The sequence below is a fragment of the Electrona antarctica genome (genome assembly GCF_951216825.1).
Source record: "Electrona antarctica genome assembly, chromosome: 14".
NCBI lineage: Eukaryota > Metazoa > Chordata > Actinopteri > Myctophiformes > Myctophidae > Electrona > Electrona antarctica.
In genome coordinates this window covers 21970147-21985098 of record NC_136795.1, presented here as the reverse complement: position 1 = coordinate 21985098, position 14952 = coordinate 21970147, and the positions used below count along the sequence as shown (strand labels likewise).

Below are 14952 nucleotides of genomic sequence, written 5' to 3'. Positions count from 1 at the left end.
GGTCGTGCTGTTGTTTCTTTTCTTCTTCTTCACATCCGTAGGTAATTGGTGCATGCCATTCTTGTTTTTTACTATAATTGAAATGAAAAACAAATCGATGAACGCAACGCATTCGCATGAGGGTGATTCCAGGCCTTTGTCCCATCGGAGCCTCTTGCTGAGCCCTTTTGTTTTTTTTGCACAATCCCTTTTTTGTTTTTGGTAAGAAATGTATGTTTGTTTGTTTGTTATATTTAGTTGTGTTCCCCGTCCATTGAACTGCTCATTGTGTACTTGTTGTGTGTTTTGACCTCTGCATTGTGTCCATGTGAACGGCAGGTGAACAACGCCACAGCGCGGGTCATGACCAACAAGAAAGTGGCCAACCCTTACACGAACGGTGAGGCACTGTCCATTCTGACAGCACTTTTTCATTACGTTGTAGTCATAGTCTTTTGAATACAATGACATTTCATTACTTTTTTTGTGATATTTGAGACACCTGGACTAAATCGACCATTGATTTTGTCGAGTAAAAATGAATCTTGATGGCGTCGTATAATGGCAGATTTTAAACTTGGTGGCATGCTGAAAATAACCGATCTACAAGCTCACAACACTGTGCAGCGTGGCGCATTGTGATCTTGTAGATCTGGTATTGTCACGAGCGTGACTTAAAATGATCTCTTCTCCACTAGTCCCTCCCTAACAGTCTATAGTTTTTTGTTGACGAAATTGCCAGTATATTTATCTTAGTACGCACCATTTGATGAGATTTAGCCTCTAAGACCCAAGACTTAAATTATTTTTATTATCGTTGGATACAATTTTGTCCACAGATGTTGATCAAGATAACAATTCATGCATGTACATTATCGTGTAGACTTGTAAATTAAGTAATGCAGATGTTTAATAATAACTAATAAAGAGTTAAAGATCTATAAGGGTCCACTTGCACCAACTCTGTATCATTTAGCTGGGGACCACCTGGAACCCCCCACTTTGAGAACCAATGTCGATAAGGCTCTCTCTCTCTCTCTCTCTCTCTCTCTCTCTCTCTCTCTCTCTGTGTGTCTTGTCCCCGACCCCCTTCAGGCTGGAAGCTGAATCCAGTAGTGGGAGCTGTCTATGGTCCTGAACTCTATGCTGGTAAGACACCATATACTTTTATATTTCATTGTGTAATGGTGTCGCACACTGGCAACCGCAATGCGTTGCGATGCATTGTTTAAAGGACAGATCTACAAGCTCACAATGCCTTGCGAAGCGTTGTTTAAATGAAAGCTATAGTCATCATTTGCCTTCACCCTCAAAGTCACCCTCAAAATATTTTTTGTTTTTCATATCATTTGATGACCAGCAGTGGTTCCCTATGGAGACACAAAGAGTCTCCTTTGTGTCTCCATAGGTAACAACTGCTGGTCATCAAATTCGGAATGCGACAAAACCTAAAGACGTCTCCATAGGGTGAGTAATGGATAAAAACGGTCATGTTGGGGGTGACCTATCCCTACTGAGTGGGTGGAGATAGTTAGATAGATGGGAACCTTGTCTTCCCGTCTCTGTATCCAAGCGTCACCGAGTGTCAACATTGAGACGAAAATACTCCCTTTCCTTCAGATCGGCTATTTTCAAATGGCCAAAATGCATATAGGGCTGAAGTGATTGTAATAATAGTAATCATAATCTACAAAGTAACTATAGTAAATATGTGTTTGTTTTCAAATAGTTGTAGGGGAGTAAAAGTGCAACATTTGCCTCTGAGATGTATAGTGGAGTAGAAGTAAAAGTAAGTAAATGCTTGAGTTAAGTACAAATACCTCAAAATCTTACTTAAGTACCCCCCCCCCCCCCCTCCTCCATCCCTCCCACCCCCTTCATCTCCCCCCCTTCATCTCACCCTGCCGTGCCGTAAAGGCAGAGTGAATCCAGAATGGAACACGCCGTGTCTCAGATAAGCAGTGGATGATCTAAAAAGGCTTCTTGCAGCGTGGCTGAGGGGAGGCTGAGCCATTGTTGGTGTGCCGTGCACGCTGAGAGGAAGGATGAGGGTGGTGTGCCGTGCACGCTGAGAGGAAGGATGAGGGTGGTGTGCCGTGCACGCTGAGAGGAAGGATGAGGGTGGTGTGCCGTGCACGCTGAGAGGAAGGATGAGGGTGGTGTGCCGTGCACGCTGAGAGGAAGGATGAGGGTGGTGTGCCGTGCACGCTGAGAGGAAGGATGAGGGTGGTGTGCCGTGCACGCTGAGAGGAAGGATGAGGGTGGTGTGCCGTGCACGCTGAGAGGAAGGATGAGGGTGGTGTGCCGTGCACGCTGAGAGGAAGGATGAGGGTGGTGTGCCGTGCACGCTGAGAGGAAGGATGAGGGTGGTGTGCCGTGCACGCTGAGAGGAAGGATGAGGGTGGTGTGCCGTGCACGCTGAGAGGAAGGATGAGGGTGGTGTGCCGTGCACGCTGAGAGGAAGGATGAGGGTGGTGTGCCGTGCACGCTGAGAGGAAGGATGAGGGTGGTGTGCCGTGCACGCTGAGAGGAAGGATGAGGGGTGGTGGGGTGGACAAGCTCAAAGAAAGGGGCGGGGGGAGGGGGAGGGGGGTATAAGCTCATTTTGAGCTTGTAGATCTGCTAGCCTTGGATTTATGTCCTGGAAAGTAACAGTTTTGGACATTTGATGTTTCCACCCGACAGAGACTATATATACAGTATATATGATTTCAACTGCAGGCGCCCCTTGCAACTGTTATCTGATTGTGTAGGCTGCCGCCGCGGATGGATTTGCCAAGTGTGCCAGATTGACTTTTACAGAGCTAACCGAATAAGGGAGATTGAGTGAGTGATATTGTTGGCACCTTATACCCTGTCGAAAAGAGAAGGGGGCCCTCCATTCCTTCTGGTGCTCAGTAATGGAGGATACGACACGATGCTCGGTGCACGGGGCCCCCTCCTCTCTCTCTCTCTCTCTCTCTCTCTCTCTCTATCTCTCTCTCTCTCTCTCTCTCTCTCTCGCTCTCTCTCTCTCTCTCTCTCTTTCTCTCTCTCTCTCTCTCTCTCTCTCTCTCTCTCTCTCTCTCTCTACCTTCCGACATGCAGGGGCTTTATTGCTGTATGTTATATGAACCCTTTGCATTTTAATGAGGGGCGAAATGGTACTATTTCATTTGGAAGAAGTGCTGAGCACATCGCGGCCACTTTAACGGCTTTCCTTTCTGCTCATTAGACTAAAATCTGTTCATTCCCCGGACAGCTTTATGGCGAACCTCTAAATAACTGTCCATGACAGAAAGCAGTCATCTATCATTTTTATTTCACCCCCCCTCTCCTCCCCCGCACCCTCCCACCACCAACCCCTGAAACCCTCCCCCAACCCACACTACCTCTTCCTTGCCCCCCCCCCCCCCCCCCCCCCCCACCCTTCTCCCCAGACAACTCCCTCGGCTTGCGACATCCTCCCCTAGACAATTGAGTATACACCCACACATGCACAATGAAGTATGTTTGCATCTCAGTATTTTTATTATGTATGTATTTTCATAAACATTTATGCCGTATACTTGCCGTGTGACTGTGATGCTCAAAAGGAGTGAAAAAAGCATTATTATTATTATTATTATTAACCACTTAACCATATGGTTGAGCGGCGTTACTCAGGGCTCTGTACTAGTGTTTTGTCTTTTCACTCAACATTAAATATCTTCGCTGAAAATAGCAGATCCGCAAGCTCGTAGATCTGCGCATTTTGGCAAGGTTTTTCCCCCCCGTTTACGGATGCTGGGGTTTGAGTGCTTAAGTGGTGTCTATGGCTTTCATAAATATTGCAACAATGAAATGTACTGCCAAGATCTTCTGACTAAAATCATTGCTACACTGGATCCATTCGAACGTTCCCTCTTGCACCCGCCAGCGACCATATGTGCCTGGCAAATGTATGCACGATGCCCAACGCTTTAGGTATAGAGATGTATGCACGATGCCCAACGCTTTAGGTATAGAGATGTATGCACGATGCCCAACGCTTTAGGAATAGAGATGTATGCACGATGCCCAACGCTTTAGGTATAGAGATGTATGCACGATGCCCAATGCTTTAGGTATAGAGATGTATGCACGATGCCCAACGCTTTAGGTATAGAGATGTATGCACGATGCCCATCGCTTTAGGTACATTTAGAGATGTATGCGCGATGCCCAACGCTTTAGGTATAGAGATGTATGCACGATGCCCAACGCTTTAGGTATAGAGATGTATGCACGATGCCCATCGCTTTAGGTACATTTAGAGATGTATGCACGATGCCCAATGCTTTAGGTATAGAGATGTATGCACGATGCCCAACGCTTTAGGTATAGAGATGTATGCACGATGCCCAACGCTTTAGGTACATTTAGAGATGTATGCACGATGCCCAATGCTTTAGGTTTAGAGATGTATGCACGATGCCCATCGCTTTAGGTACATTTAGAGATGTATGCACGATGCCCAACGCTTTAGGTATAGAGATGTATGCACGATGCCCAATGCTTTAGGTATAGAGATGTATGCACGATGCCCAGCGCTTTAGGTATAGAGATGTATGCACGATGCCCAACGTTTTAGGTATAGAGATGTATGCACGATGCCCAACGCTTTAGGTATAGAGATGTATGCACGATGCCCAACGTTTTAGGTATAGAGATGTATGCACGATGCCCAGCGCTTTAGGTATAGAGATGTATGCACGATGCCCAACGTTTTAGGTACATTTAGAGATGTATGCACGATGCCCAATGCTTTAGGTATAGAGATGTATGCACGATGCCCAATGCTTTAGGTTTAGAGATGTATGCACGATGCCCAATGCTTTAGGTATAGAGATGTATGCACGATGCCCAATGCTTTAGGTTTAGAGATGTATGCACGATGCCCAATGCTTTAGGTTTAGAGATGTATGCACGATGCCCAGCGCTTTAGGTATAGAGATGTATGCACGATGCCCAACGCTTTAGGTATAGAGATGTATGCACGATGCCCAACGCTTTAGGTATAGAGATGTATGCACGATGCCCAACGCTTTAGGTATAGAGATGTATGCACGATGCCCAACGCTTTAGGTATAGAGATGTATGCGCGATGCCCAACGCTTTAGGTACATTTAGAGATGTATGCACGATGCCCAACGCTTTAGGTACATTTAGAGATGTATGCGCGATGCCCAACGCTTTAGGTACATTTAGAGATGTATGCACGATGCCCAGCGCTTTAGGTACTGTACATTTAGAGGCAAATTGGAACAACGCCGTCGGAACGCAGACTTCATATGCATTTACAAGAGGCATGGGGTTTGCCTCATCAGTAATCTCGTTGTTGTTTTTTTATTTTGTATGTATTTGGAGTCAGGTCCGCTGTGTGCATTGCAGCACACAGCTTACTTCTAAGCTATGTAGAGAGCACCGCCTCAAATACAGTCGCGCTGTGACACGTTGTGAGTTTGCGGATCGGCTATGTTACGGTGCGTGGCATTGCTGTGTATAAGACAGGGAAAGGTCTAAACCTAACACCTAAACCTAACCTAACCTCTAAGTGCCTAAGACTACACAACCTGAATCTCTTCCTAATTGTAATTCTATATATATATAGCTACAAAATACATTTTCTTGGCTATTCTTACTATACTTGTGGTTCTCACAAGCACACACACACACACACACACACACACACACACACACACACACACACACACACATACACACAAACATGCACACGCACGTACGCACGCACACAAACTACACATGCCATTATACAAGTGTGTGCAAAACCGGCACGTGTGCCATGCACTGCACACACACACACACACACACACACACACACACACACACACACACACACACACGCGCGCGCACGCTTCCCAAATCATGTCATAAATCAGAGCGAGCGTGGTCCACCACTCCAGGCAGGGGAAGCAGGAGGGCCCGGGTTGATTTATTGGCTGCTAATTTCTCAAGTCGTCTTGACGCCGGCGCCCAAGTTTGCCAAGTCTAAACGACAACATATGCTTGCCAGCCGAGAAGATGGGAAACATAAATAAGAGATACATTTTTTTGAGGGTGGGGGCGGTGGGCGGGTAGCCTTAATGTGGAGCCTTGAAGAAAAATACAAATACAAAACAGACAAGATTCCTTAAAAAAGGAGAGGAAAGCTAAAACAAGAAACAGGTGCCCTTACATTAAAATAAGAGGGGTCCTTCGTTGAGGTATTGTTGAGGAATCTGCCTTAAAAAGCATACACATTTTGGGTTATGGGGCGGGGTGGGGCGGGTGTGAGGAGAGAAAAGTCAGGCGATGTAAGGGGGATTAATCACTGTTTATCAGTCGTCATCTCTGCGCGGGAGATCAGTGAAATTGGGAGCCATAAATCGTCAGGAGGGAGGGAGGGAGGGGGGGGGATGCAGGTGACAGCGCACTCCGTCTCCATTCGTCCCGGGTGCTACAGGTTTATTGTCCTCAAAACCCATTCAGGAGAATGACGGATGAGGGGGGGGGGGGGGGGGGGGGCTCCTCTACGTGATACACAGACCCCCACCCCACCTATACCCTCGCGATCTCCCTTCCTCCCCACTCTTAACCTCCTCGTTGGGGGTAGACCGGGGCTGCTCCCATGCTTCGGGATGTGGGTGAAGGAGTGCAGTGTTGATGGTGGTGGTGGTGGTGGGGGTGGTGGTGGTGGGGGGGAGGGGGGGTGTAGGGCGGTGGTCCTCAACCTTTTCTGGACCTTCTCTCTCTCTCGTTCTTTGAAATGTTGAACGTATTGGCGGCCCACCCACACATGGAGGCCCACCCACACATGGAGGCCCACCCTCACATGGAGGCCCATCCACACATGGAGGCCCACCCACACATGGAGGCCTACCCACACATGGAGGCCCACCCTCACATGGAGGTCCACCCTCACATGGAGGCCCACCCACCCTCACATGGAGGCCCACCCTCACATGGAGGCCCACCCACCCTCACATGGAGGTCCACCCTCACATGAAGGCCCACCCACCCTCACATGGAGGTCCACCCTCACATGGAGGCCCACCCACACATGGAGGCCTACTTGCAATACCCCCACGGCTGTGGTTGTAGAGGGAGGGTGGGGGGACGCTAGCCGGCGGCTAGCGTCCCCCCACCTGGGGTGGAGGTTCACCCACCTGGGGTGGAGGTTTGACAGGACAGGGGGGGGTGTGGCATGCACTTTCAGTGGAACAGGAGGGCAAACGAGGTGATTTGGTTTCCCAGGGAAGGAAAAGGGGAGTTCTGTAGTAAACATGGCAGTTACACTGTGAGCACGCAGGGTGTTTGGCACGGCAGCTGTACCAAACCGCAGTGGTGTAAAGTAAAGTACATGTACTCAAGTACTGTACTTAAGTGCAAGTTTCCTGTACTTTTACTTCTACTCCAATATATTGTATTTTTACTCCACTACAATTATTTTAATTTCTGTGTTACAAAGTAAACAACAACAAACATATATAAAAAAATCATTACAAGACATTACAAGCCTACATGAACTACTTAAGCCCTACATACATTTCGGCCATTCTACAAGCTCACAGTGTGTAACAGAGTATTTATACTTTGCAATATTGATACTTTTACTTAAAGTAAAACATTTAGTACTTTTTGCACCACTGCATGTGTGACCTTCTGTGTGACTGTAGTTCTGTGACTGTAGTTTCCCATAAGGTGGCATCCCCTTTTCCCGAGGTCAGTTTCTCATAATAGCTTCATTTGATTGGCTCAGCAGCAGAGTTGACCCGGAATTAGGAAGGTTTGCCCATATTATGTTGCATTGGTGCTTTCAGAACCGCAACACTAGTGCCAGTATAGCTGTCTGTGTAAACTCCTACGGAGATTTCAGAGTAGAGTAGAGTAGAGTTTATTTATTTTGGTCATTAAAAACAATACAGTGCCTGCTTTGTGTTTTTATTTGCAAAAAAAAATATTGACCAAAAAGGTGTAGGCTGAAGCCTAAGCTTATTGTGCCTACCCTTCTAACAAATAAATGACTTTCATAGGTAAAATAATACAACAAAGCAAACAACAGAAGGGAAAAAAAACAACAAAACAAAACAAAAACAAACAAACACAACATAAAACAGCAAAAACAAGAACAAGGACAGACAGGAAAAAACAGTTAACAGGAACAAGACAAAAAAGAACAAAAACAACAACAAAAAACAACAAAAACGAAACAAAACAAGAAAACAAAACAAAACATCATATCAATGTTCTATATGTACAGAGCTTTCAGCACCATGGCCAGAGACACTAGTTACAGTGTAACTATACAGAGCTTTCAGCACCATGGCCAGAGACACTAGTTACAGTGTAACTATACAGAGCTTTCAGCACCATGGATAGAGACACTAGTTACAGTGTAACTATACAGAGCTTTCAGCACCATGGCCAGAGACACTAGTTACAGTGTAACTATACAGAGCTTTCAGCACCATGGATAGAGACACTAGTTACAGTGTAACTATACAGAGCTTTCAGCACCATGGCCAGAGACACTAGTTACAGTGTAACTATACAGAGCTTTCAGCACCATGGCTAGAGACACTAGTTACAGTGTAACTATACAGAGCTTTCAGCACCATGGCCAGAGACACTAGTTACAGTGTAACTATACAGAGCTTTCAGCACCATGGCCAGAGACACTAGTTACAGTGTAGCTGTATACAGAGCTTTCAGCACCATGGATAGAGACACTATAGTGACACTACTTCTGGTGTAGCTGTATACAGGGCTAGCCTCGCATAGCAATACCAATATCACTGTGTGGATAATATTAGTATTAGATTTTGTTTGTGCAATGCCCCGCCCCATATTGGAATACTGGGCCCTGGTTGGTTATAGCCTGGTTCCAGATGAGTCTGGTTGGCTAGCCACCACTTCGGTCGAGATACACTAGTTCTGGTGTATACAGATACAAGATAAAGAAAACTTTATTGTCCACTAAATTTGACATAAAATGGGAATTTGTCTTTGGCACACCGGCAGTCAGTTTACAACAATAAAAACAACATTACATAAAATACACAAATGCATTAATATACTATATAAAACACATTTCCATAACGCAGCAATGGTGATCATGGGATTAGGTAGTGGAACTATTTCAACGTTTTCTGGTTGAAAATGTCCACATCAGTTGGTACAAAGTTGTAACCCTTCTCTCGTTTGCTAATTTCACTGTAAGTGAGTGGGTAGAATCTGGGTGAGTGGGTACATCTGAATTGCCTTCTTGCTTATGGAGCAGTTATATGTGTTCTGAAGTTGGTTATGGAGCAGTTATTTGTGTCCTGAAGTTGGTTATGGAGCAGTTATTTGTGTCCTGAAGTTGGTTATGGAGCAGTTATATGTGTCCTGAAGTTGGTTATGGAGCAGTTATTTGTGTCCTGAAGTTGGTTATGGAGCAGTTATTTGTGTCCTGAAGTTGGTTATGGAGCAGTTATATGTGTCCTGAAGTTGCAATTGCTTGTCTCCAATGATCTTACTAGCCTGGTTGACTACCTGGGTAAGCTGTTTTATTTCTAACTGAGAGATACAGGGCTTTATGAATAGAGACACGATGTTCTGGTGTAACTGTACACATACAAACTCCTGCAGGGCTGTCCAATAAACTCCTTCAAGGAATTACTTGATTCTTAATTCATACGTGTGTGTGTGTGTGTGTGTGTGTGTGTGTGTGTGTGTGTGTGTGTGTGTGTGTGTGTGTGTGTGGCGGGGGGGGGGGGGGGGGGGGTGGTATACAACGTCCAATACTCCCTGAGTATGACATAATAGTAAAATGGCCGCCATTTGATGTGAATTATGATCACAGAGAGAGAGAGAGAGAGAGGGAGAGACAGAGACAGAGAGAGACAGAGAGAGGGAGAGACAGAGACAGAGAGAGACAGAGAGAGAGAGAGGGAGCCTCATCTCTCCTGATGAGTCACAGGGACTCGAGGACCACAGGTTCATATTCTCCATTGAGGATTTTCTTTTCTTTTTTCTCCTCCCTTTTTTTCCTCGAGGACCGGTTTGAAAACCTGCCAGCTGCATAAATGACAGAAAAGAAAGGCTAATTGCCATCTTAATACATGTCGACAGCTCCTCTCATTGTGTGGAGAGCATGTTAAGGGGATAATTAAGCTCCAGACTCTTGATTAGATTAAGCTGTTTTGGGTCCCGAGTGCCCGGATTAAGTGCTCGGTTGCCCCGGCATATTTGAGCAGGAAGTATTAGAGCGATCAACCTTATGGGAAACCGGGTCTTTTCTTTATGGGGGCCCCCCGGTTACCACCCCATCATCGGCGCCGAAGGCCGGATTACCGGCAGGTCCAGCCGGCTCTGCAGGTACTGAGCCCCTTTCTGGGTTGACACATATGACATACGAGGTGCTGCGTGACCCCGACGCCATATAACTCTCTCTCACTCTCTCTCTCTCTCTCTCTCTCTCTCTCTCTCTCTCTCTCTCTCTCTCTCCCGAGCGCCTCCTGCTGGAACGAAGGGCTTGATGTTGGCGTGCTCTCCCCGCCGCACAGCAGCCACCGAGCACCGCTATACCACAGCAGCCACCGAGCAGCGCTATACCATGGCGCCTGTTGTTGCCGTCGCGCTGCACCCGCCGGTTTACCAAAGTGTGACGGCGCCTTTGATTTATGGCTTATTATTGAGGCAGTGTAGCCTAACGCCAACTCATTATGAGTTTACGTTCACATACATCACGACACGCATATTGCATACGAATGTATTTCATACAAAAAGAACAGTGGGGTTTTACTGTGGATTACAATAGGAAATACTTAGAAAGTAAAATAGAAAGAGAAAACGGAAACCAAGCTTGGTTGACTACTTTGTGTGCGTGCCTGTGTGTGCATGCATGTTTATTTTTGTTTAGCCCATCACAAATCTAGCTCCCATGCACACTGTTAAAAAATACTAAATTTAAATCTACAGTCCTGGACTTACTTGAATGAATAACATGTATAACAAGTTTATGGCACCTACTAGTAGGTGCCATAAACATGTTGATTATTGGTTATTTGAAACGGATGGTGCACTGCCATCTTTATTGTAGCTTGGACGTCATCTTTATTGTAGCTCGGACATCATTGCTGTCACCTGTCAGTCAATGACCACAAAACTTTTAAAAACTTTTGCAACTTTAAATATGAACAATTTACATCAGCGGCTCCAAACCTTTTCTGGATTAGCGGCCGGCCCAAGATGGCTTGGCTTAGATCAGTGAAACCATAACATACTTAGATCCCCAGTTATCGGTAGGCTATCACAATGAAAAGTCATTTTTCAAGGCTCAGCCATCCCTGTAGTGAATTCCCTGTGTCTGCAGCAAACCACCTGCTGGCATATACCCCTTGGTGGTGGATTGTTACCTAGCCAAATGAGACACAGAGTTTGAGAGAGTGTGTGTGTGTGTGTGTGTGTGTGTGTGTGTGTGTGTGTGTGTGTGTGTGTGTGTGTGTGTGTGTGTGTGTGTGTGTGTGTGTGTGTGTGTGTGTGTGTGTGTGTGTGTGCGCGTGTGCGTGCATGCGCATGGCGCGTGCATGTCTCTAATGGAGCGTGATGTTAATGGTAGAAGACATTAAACCTGGGCTTCTCTGTGTTTTTTAAAAGCACCACTAATCAGTCTATCTGTCAGCGTTATGGAGGCAGCCTGCAGGGGCCGGGCTATGCAGAGTTCATTAGGGGAAGTCACCCCACACAGAGGGTTAACTCCACCCTATACCCCTCTCAGCTGGAAGAACCTCTTACACGCACGCACATATGCACACACACACACACACACACACACACACACACACACACACACACACAATTTACAACTTAAAATGTAGGCATTTATCATAATCACATAATCACATCACATCACACACGTATGACTCAGTTATCATGAGTCATACGTAAGCAGTGGAATATCAATATAATGGAACTATGCATGTATACTTTATAGTGCTATGTCTACATAAAAATGCTATAAGTCTACAAAAAATACTATTCAAGTCTACATAAAAATGTCGGGGCTAGGGCGAGTGCTACGGGCCATGATGGAGTCTGAAGAGGTGGGTTTTCAGACTACGGCGGAAGGTTGGGAGTGAGGCTGAGTTCTGATTGTAATGGGAAGTGCATTCCATAGTTTTGAAGAGTTTGGAACGTGTGGATGTGTGGAACACACACACACACACACACTCACACACACACACACACACACACACACACACACACACACACACACACACACACACACACACACACACATATTGGATGAATGGGCTGTCAATGGGAAGTTGCACCTAGTTAGCACCTTGCTGGCAAGATGGCCGCGGTCTGAATATCGTCATTAGTTCCCAAGTGCATCTTCAAAGCAGCTGTGACGCCTCCTCCTCCCCGCTTCCGTTGCGTCAAATTGTCTTTATGTAAATCCAAAATAATTAAAGCATATTTGCTGCTTATCAGAAATGGAAATTTTAAAATAAAATTGGGAACGGAAATGATGAACTGATGACAGCTTCTGTTCGGGATGTGAAATTTCCCGACTAGCATTTGGAGATTGTCGAATAACTGTCCGACTTTATGCGAGACTACTTTCAACATGCTGCTTATTTTGGGCATAATAGGCTGAAAGGGTATTGGAATCGTCAGTTTCCAAATCATATTATGAAATAATTAATCGCAACACACACTCGCACACACACACACACACACACACACACACACACACACACACACACACACACACACACTGTGCACACACACTCACTCGCAGGTTTGGGGGCAGCAGGAGAGGGGTGGGTAGAGAGAGAGAGATCACCATATATCCGTAGCCGCAGTGACTGGTCTGAGGGAGAGTTGAGCACGGCGCTCCCCGTCCTCTAATCTGTGACTAGCGGACGTTCCAGTAGCGTGGTCACGACAACTCTGGGCCTCCTGGCACCTCCCCTCCTCTCCCCCCAGTTCTCCCATTAAGCTGCAGGCAGAGGCCAGATGTAGAGGCACGCAATTGGCCAAAGGTGGTCCCAGATGGGCTGTGACACGGGGAGCGCGGGGGGGTGGGGGGGGTCACGCTGTGGATCGGGGGCCGGGTTGTCCAGCCCATCTGCTCCAATCTCCCTCCCCCTCGCCCTCCCTCCCTCCCTCCCCCTCTCCCTCCCTCCCTGGGGGAGTTTCCGAACATCCAGAGTGGCTCTTGCAACAACAACCTTCACCCTCCCCACCTGTCCCTCAACAGCACCTCGAAACGCCCTCCGTACCCCCCAAACCCCCCAAACCCCCCCGCACCAGTCCCCCCACACCCCTCCTCCCGTCCCATTCGCTCCCACCCCCCTCCCTCCCCACCCCCCTCCCTCCCCACTAGCCCATTGTGTCTATACTTTGCGAAAAGCTGCGGTGCGAAACTAGTGATATTGCATCCATTACCTGCCCGTGCTTCAAGGATGCCCCCTTGCCAGGCGCCGGGAAGCGGAGCGTACGCCAAATGTGGATCCTTGCTGAGTGCGACACAAAGCAGTGAGGTGGGGGGAGAGGGGGGGGTGGGGGGTGATGGGGGGGGGTGGTGGTAGTGCTCGATGAGGCGCACCTAGAAAAGATTAAATCTATTGTTTCCTTGTCTCTCCATAATGCATTCTGTCATAGGGAGAGCGGTGGCACTCGTCTCTCTCTCTAATGTATTCTGTCATAAGGTAAGCAATGCCAAGTCGGGGATGTTCTCTCAAAGTCATTTTCTCCCTTCTCCCACGTCTGTCTTCTGCGTGTGTGTGTGTGTGTGTGTGTGTGTGTGTGTGTGTGTGTGTGTGTGTGTGTGTGTGTGTGTGTGTGTGTGTGTGTGTGTGTGTGTGTGTGTGTGTGTGTGTGTGTGTCTGTGTGTCCATTCACAGTAGCAGGGTTTCCCTACCCTGCCACAGGGGCGACGGTGGCGTACCGGGGCGCCCACTTGAGAGGCCGGGGGCGCGCGGTGTACAACACGTTCCGCACGGCACCCCCGCCGCCCCCCATCCCAGCTTACGGAGCGTGAGTGTCTTGACTCCCCAACCCATGAGCACACACACACACACACACACACACACACACACACTAGCCCTAACCCATCCCACTAGGACACACGCACATACACATACACGCACATGTGTTACGACACACGCACATGTGTTACGACACACGCACATGTGTTACGACACACGCACATGTGTGACTCCCAACCCATGAGGACAATGAAACCGCCTGTCTCTTTTTTACACGGTACACTTGATCATACAGCGTCACACAAAAGCATGAAAAGTAGAAGATCGGCAAGCTCGAAACACGGCGCGAAGCGAACGGTTTTGAGCTTGTGGATCTGCTACTTTTGCATATTTTTACTTTATTGAATCCTGAAATGTAACAGTTTTGGACATTATGAGGTATCCGCCCGGCAGAGTGATATATGCACTGTATATTTGAGAACGTTGCTTTCGAAACAGTGTGACTGGAGTGAACTGCTGGCATGTTTTGGTTTTACGCTGTGTGTGAGAGTGTGTCTCTGTGCGCGTGTGTCTCTGTGTGTCTCTGTGTGTCTCTGTGTGTCTCTGTGTGTCTGTGCGTGCGTGCGTGCGTGCGTGCGTGCGTGCGTGCGTGCGTGCGTGCGTGCGTGCGAGCTATTTTTGAATAGCCAACATTTGGAATATGGATAAAGGGGTGCAAATGAGTGTGGCGCTGTATTTTACCACATTCAGCCGGGGACCCCTGGAGGTCCCTGGGCCACTGCACTAACTGATTGAGCAACCAGGCATCCATCCCAAAAGAATGAATAATAAAAAAGGATTTAATTAAATTACACATTTTCAAAATATATAAATAACACTTTGTTCTCAGACATCTCTATCGGCATTGAATGGTGAGATAACCGGCAGTGCTACACGCTCTAAAAAATCTGGGACGTGTTACATAATGAATGTTGTAATTTTAATGACCGTA

At 47.1% G+C, this 14952-nt stretch overlaps 1 protein-coding gene across 1 annotated transcript in view; it reads left to right on the top strand.

Moving 5' to 3' along the window:
* The window catches only part of LOC306936928 (RNA binding protein fox-1 homolog 3-like), a gene marked incomplete at its 3' end in the record, with an annotated part of 43935 nt that extends 29921 nt beyond the window's left edge, over positions 1-14014 (top strand). Inside the window, 3 exon segments of the mRNA XM_079520589.1 lie at positions 319-379; positions 1075-1128; positions 13878-14014. Of these exon segments, the coding sequence (XP_079376715.1) occupies positions 319-379; positions 1075-1128; positions 13878-14014 (252 nt within the window).
* Between the last annotated feature and the right edge of the window lie 938 nt (positions 14015-14952).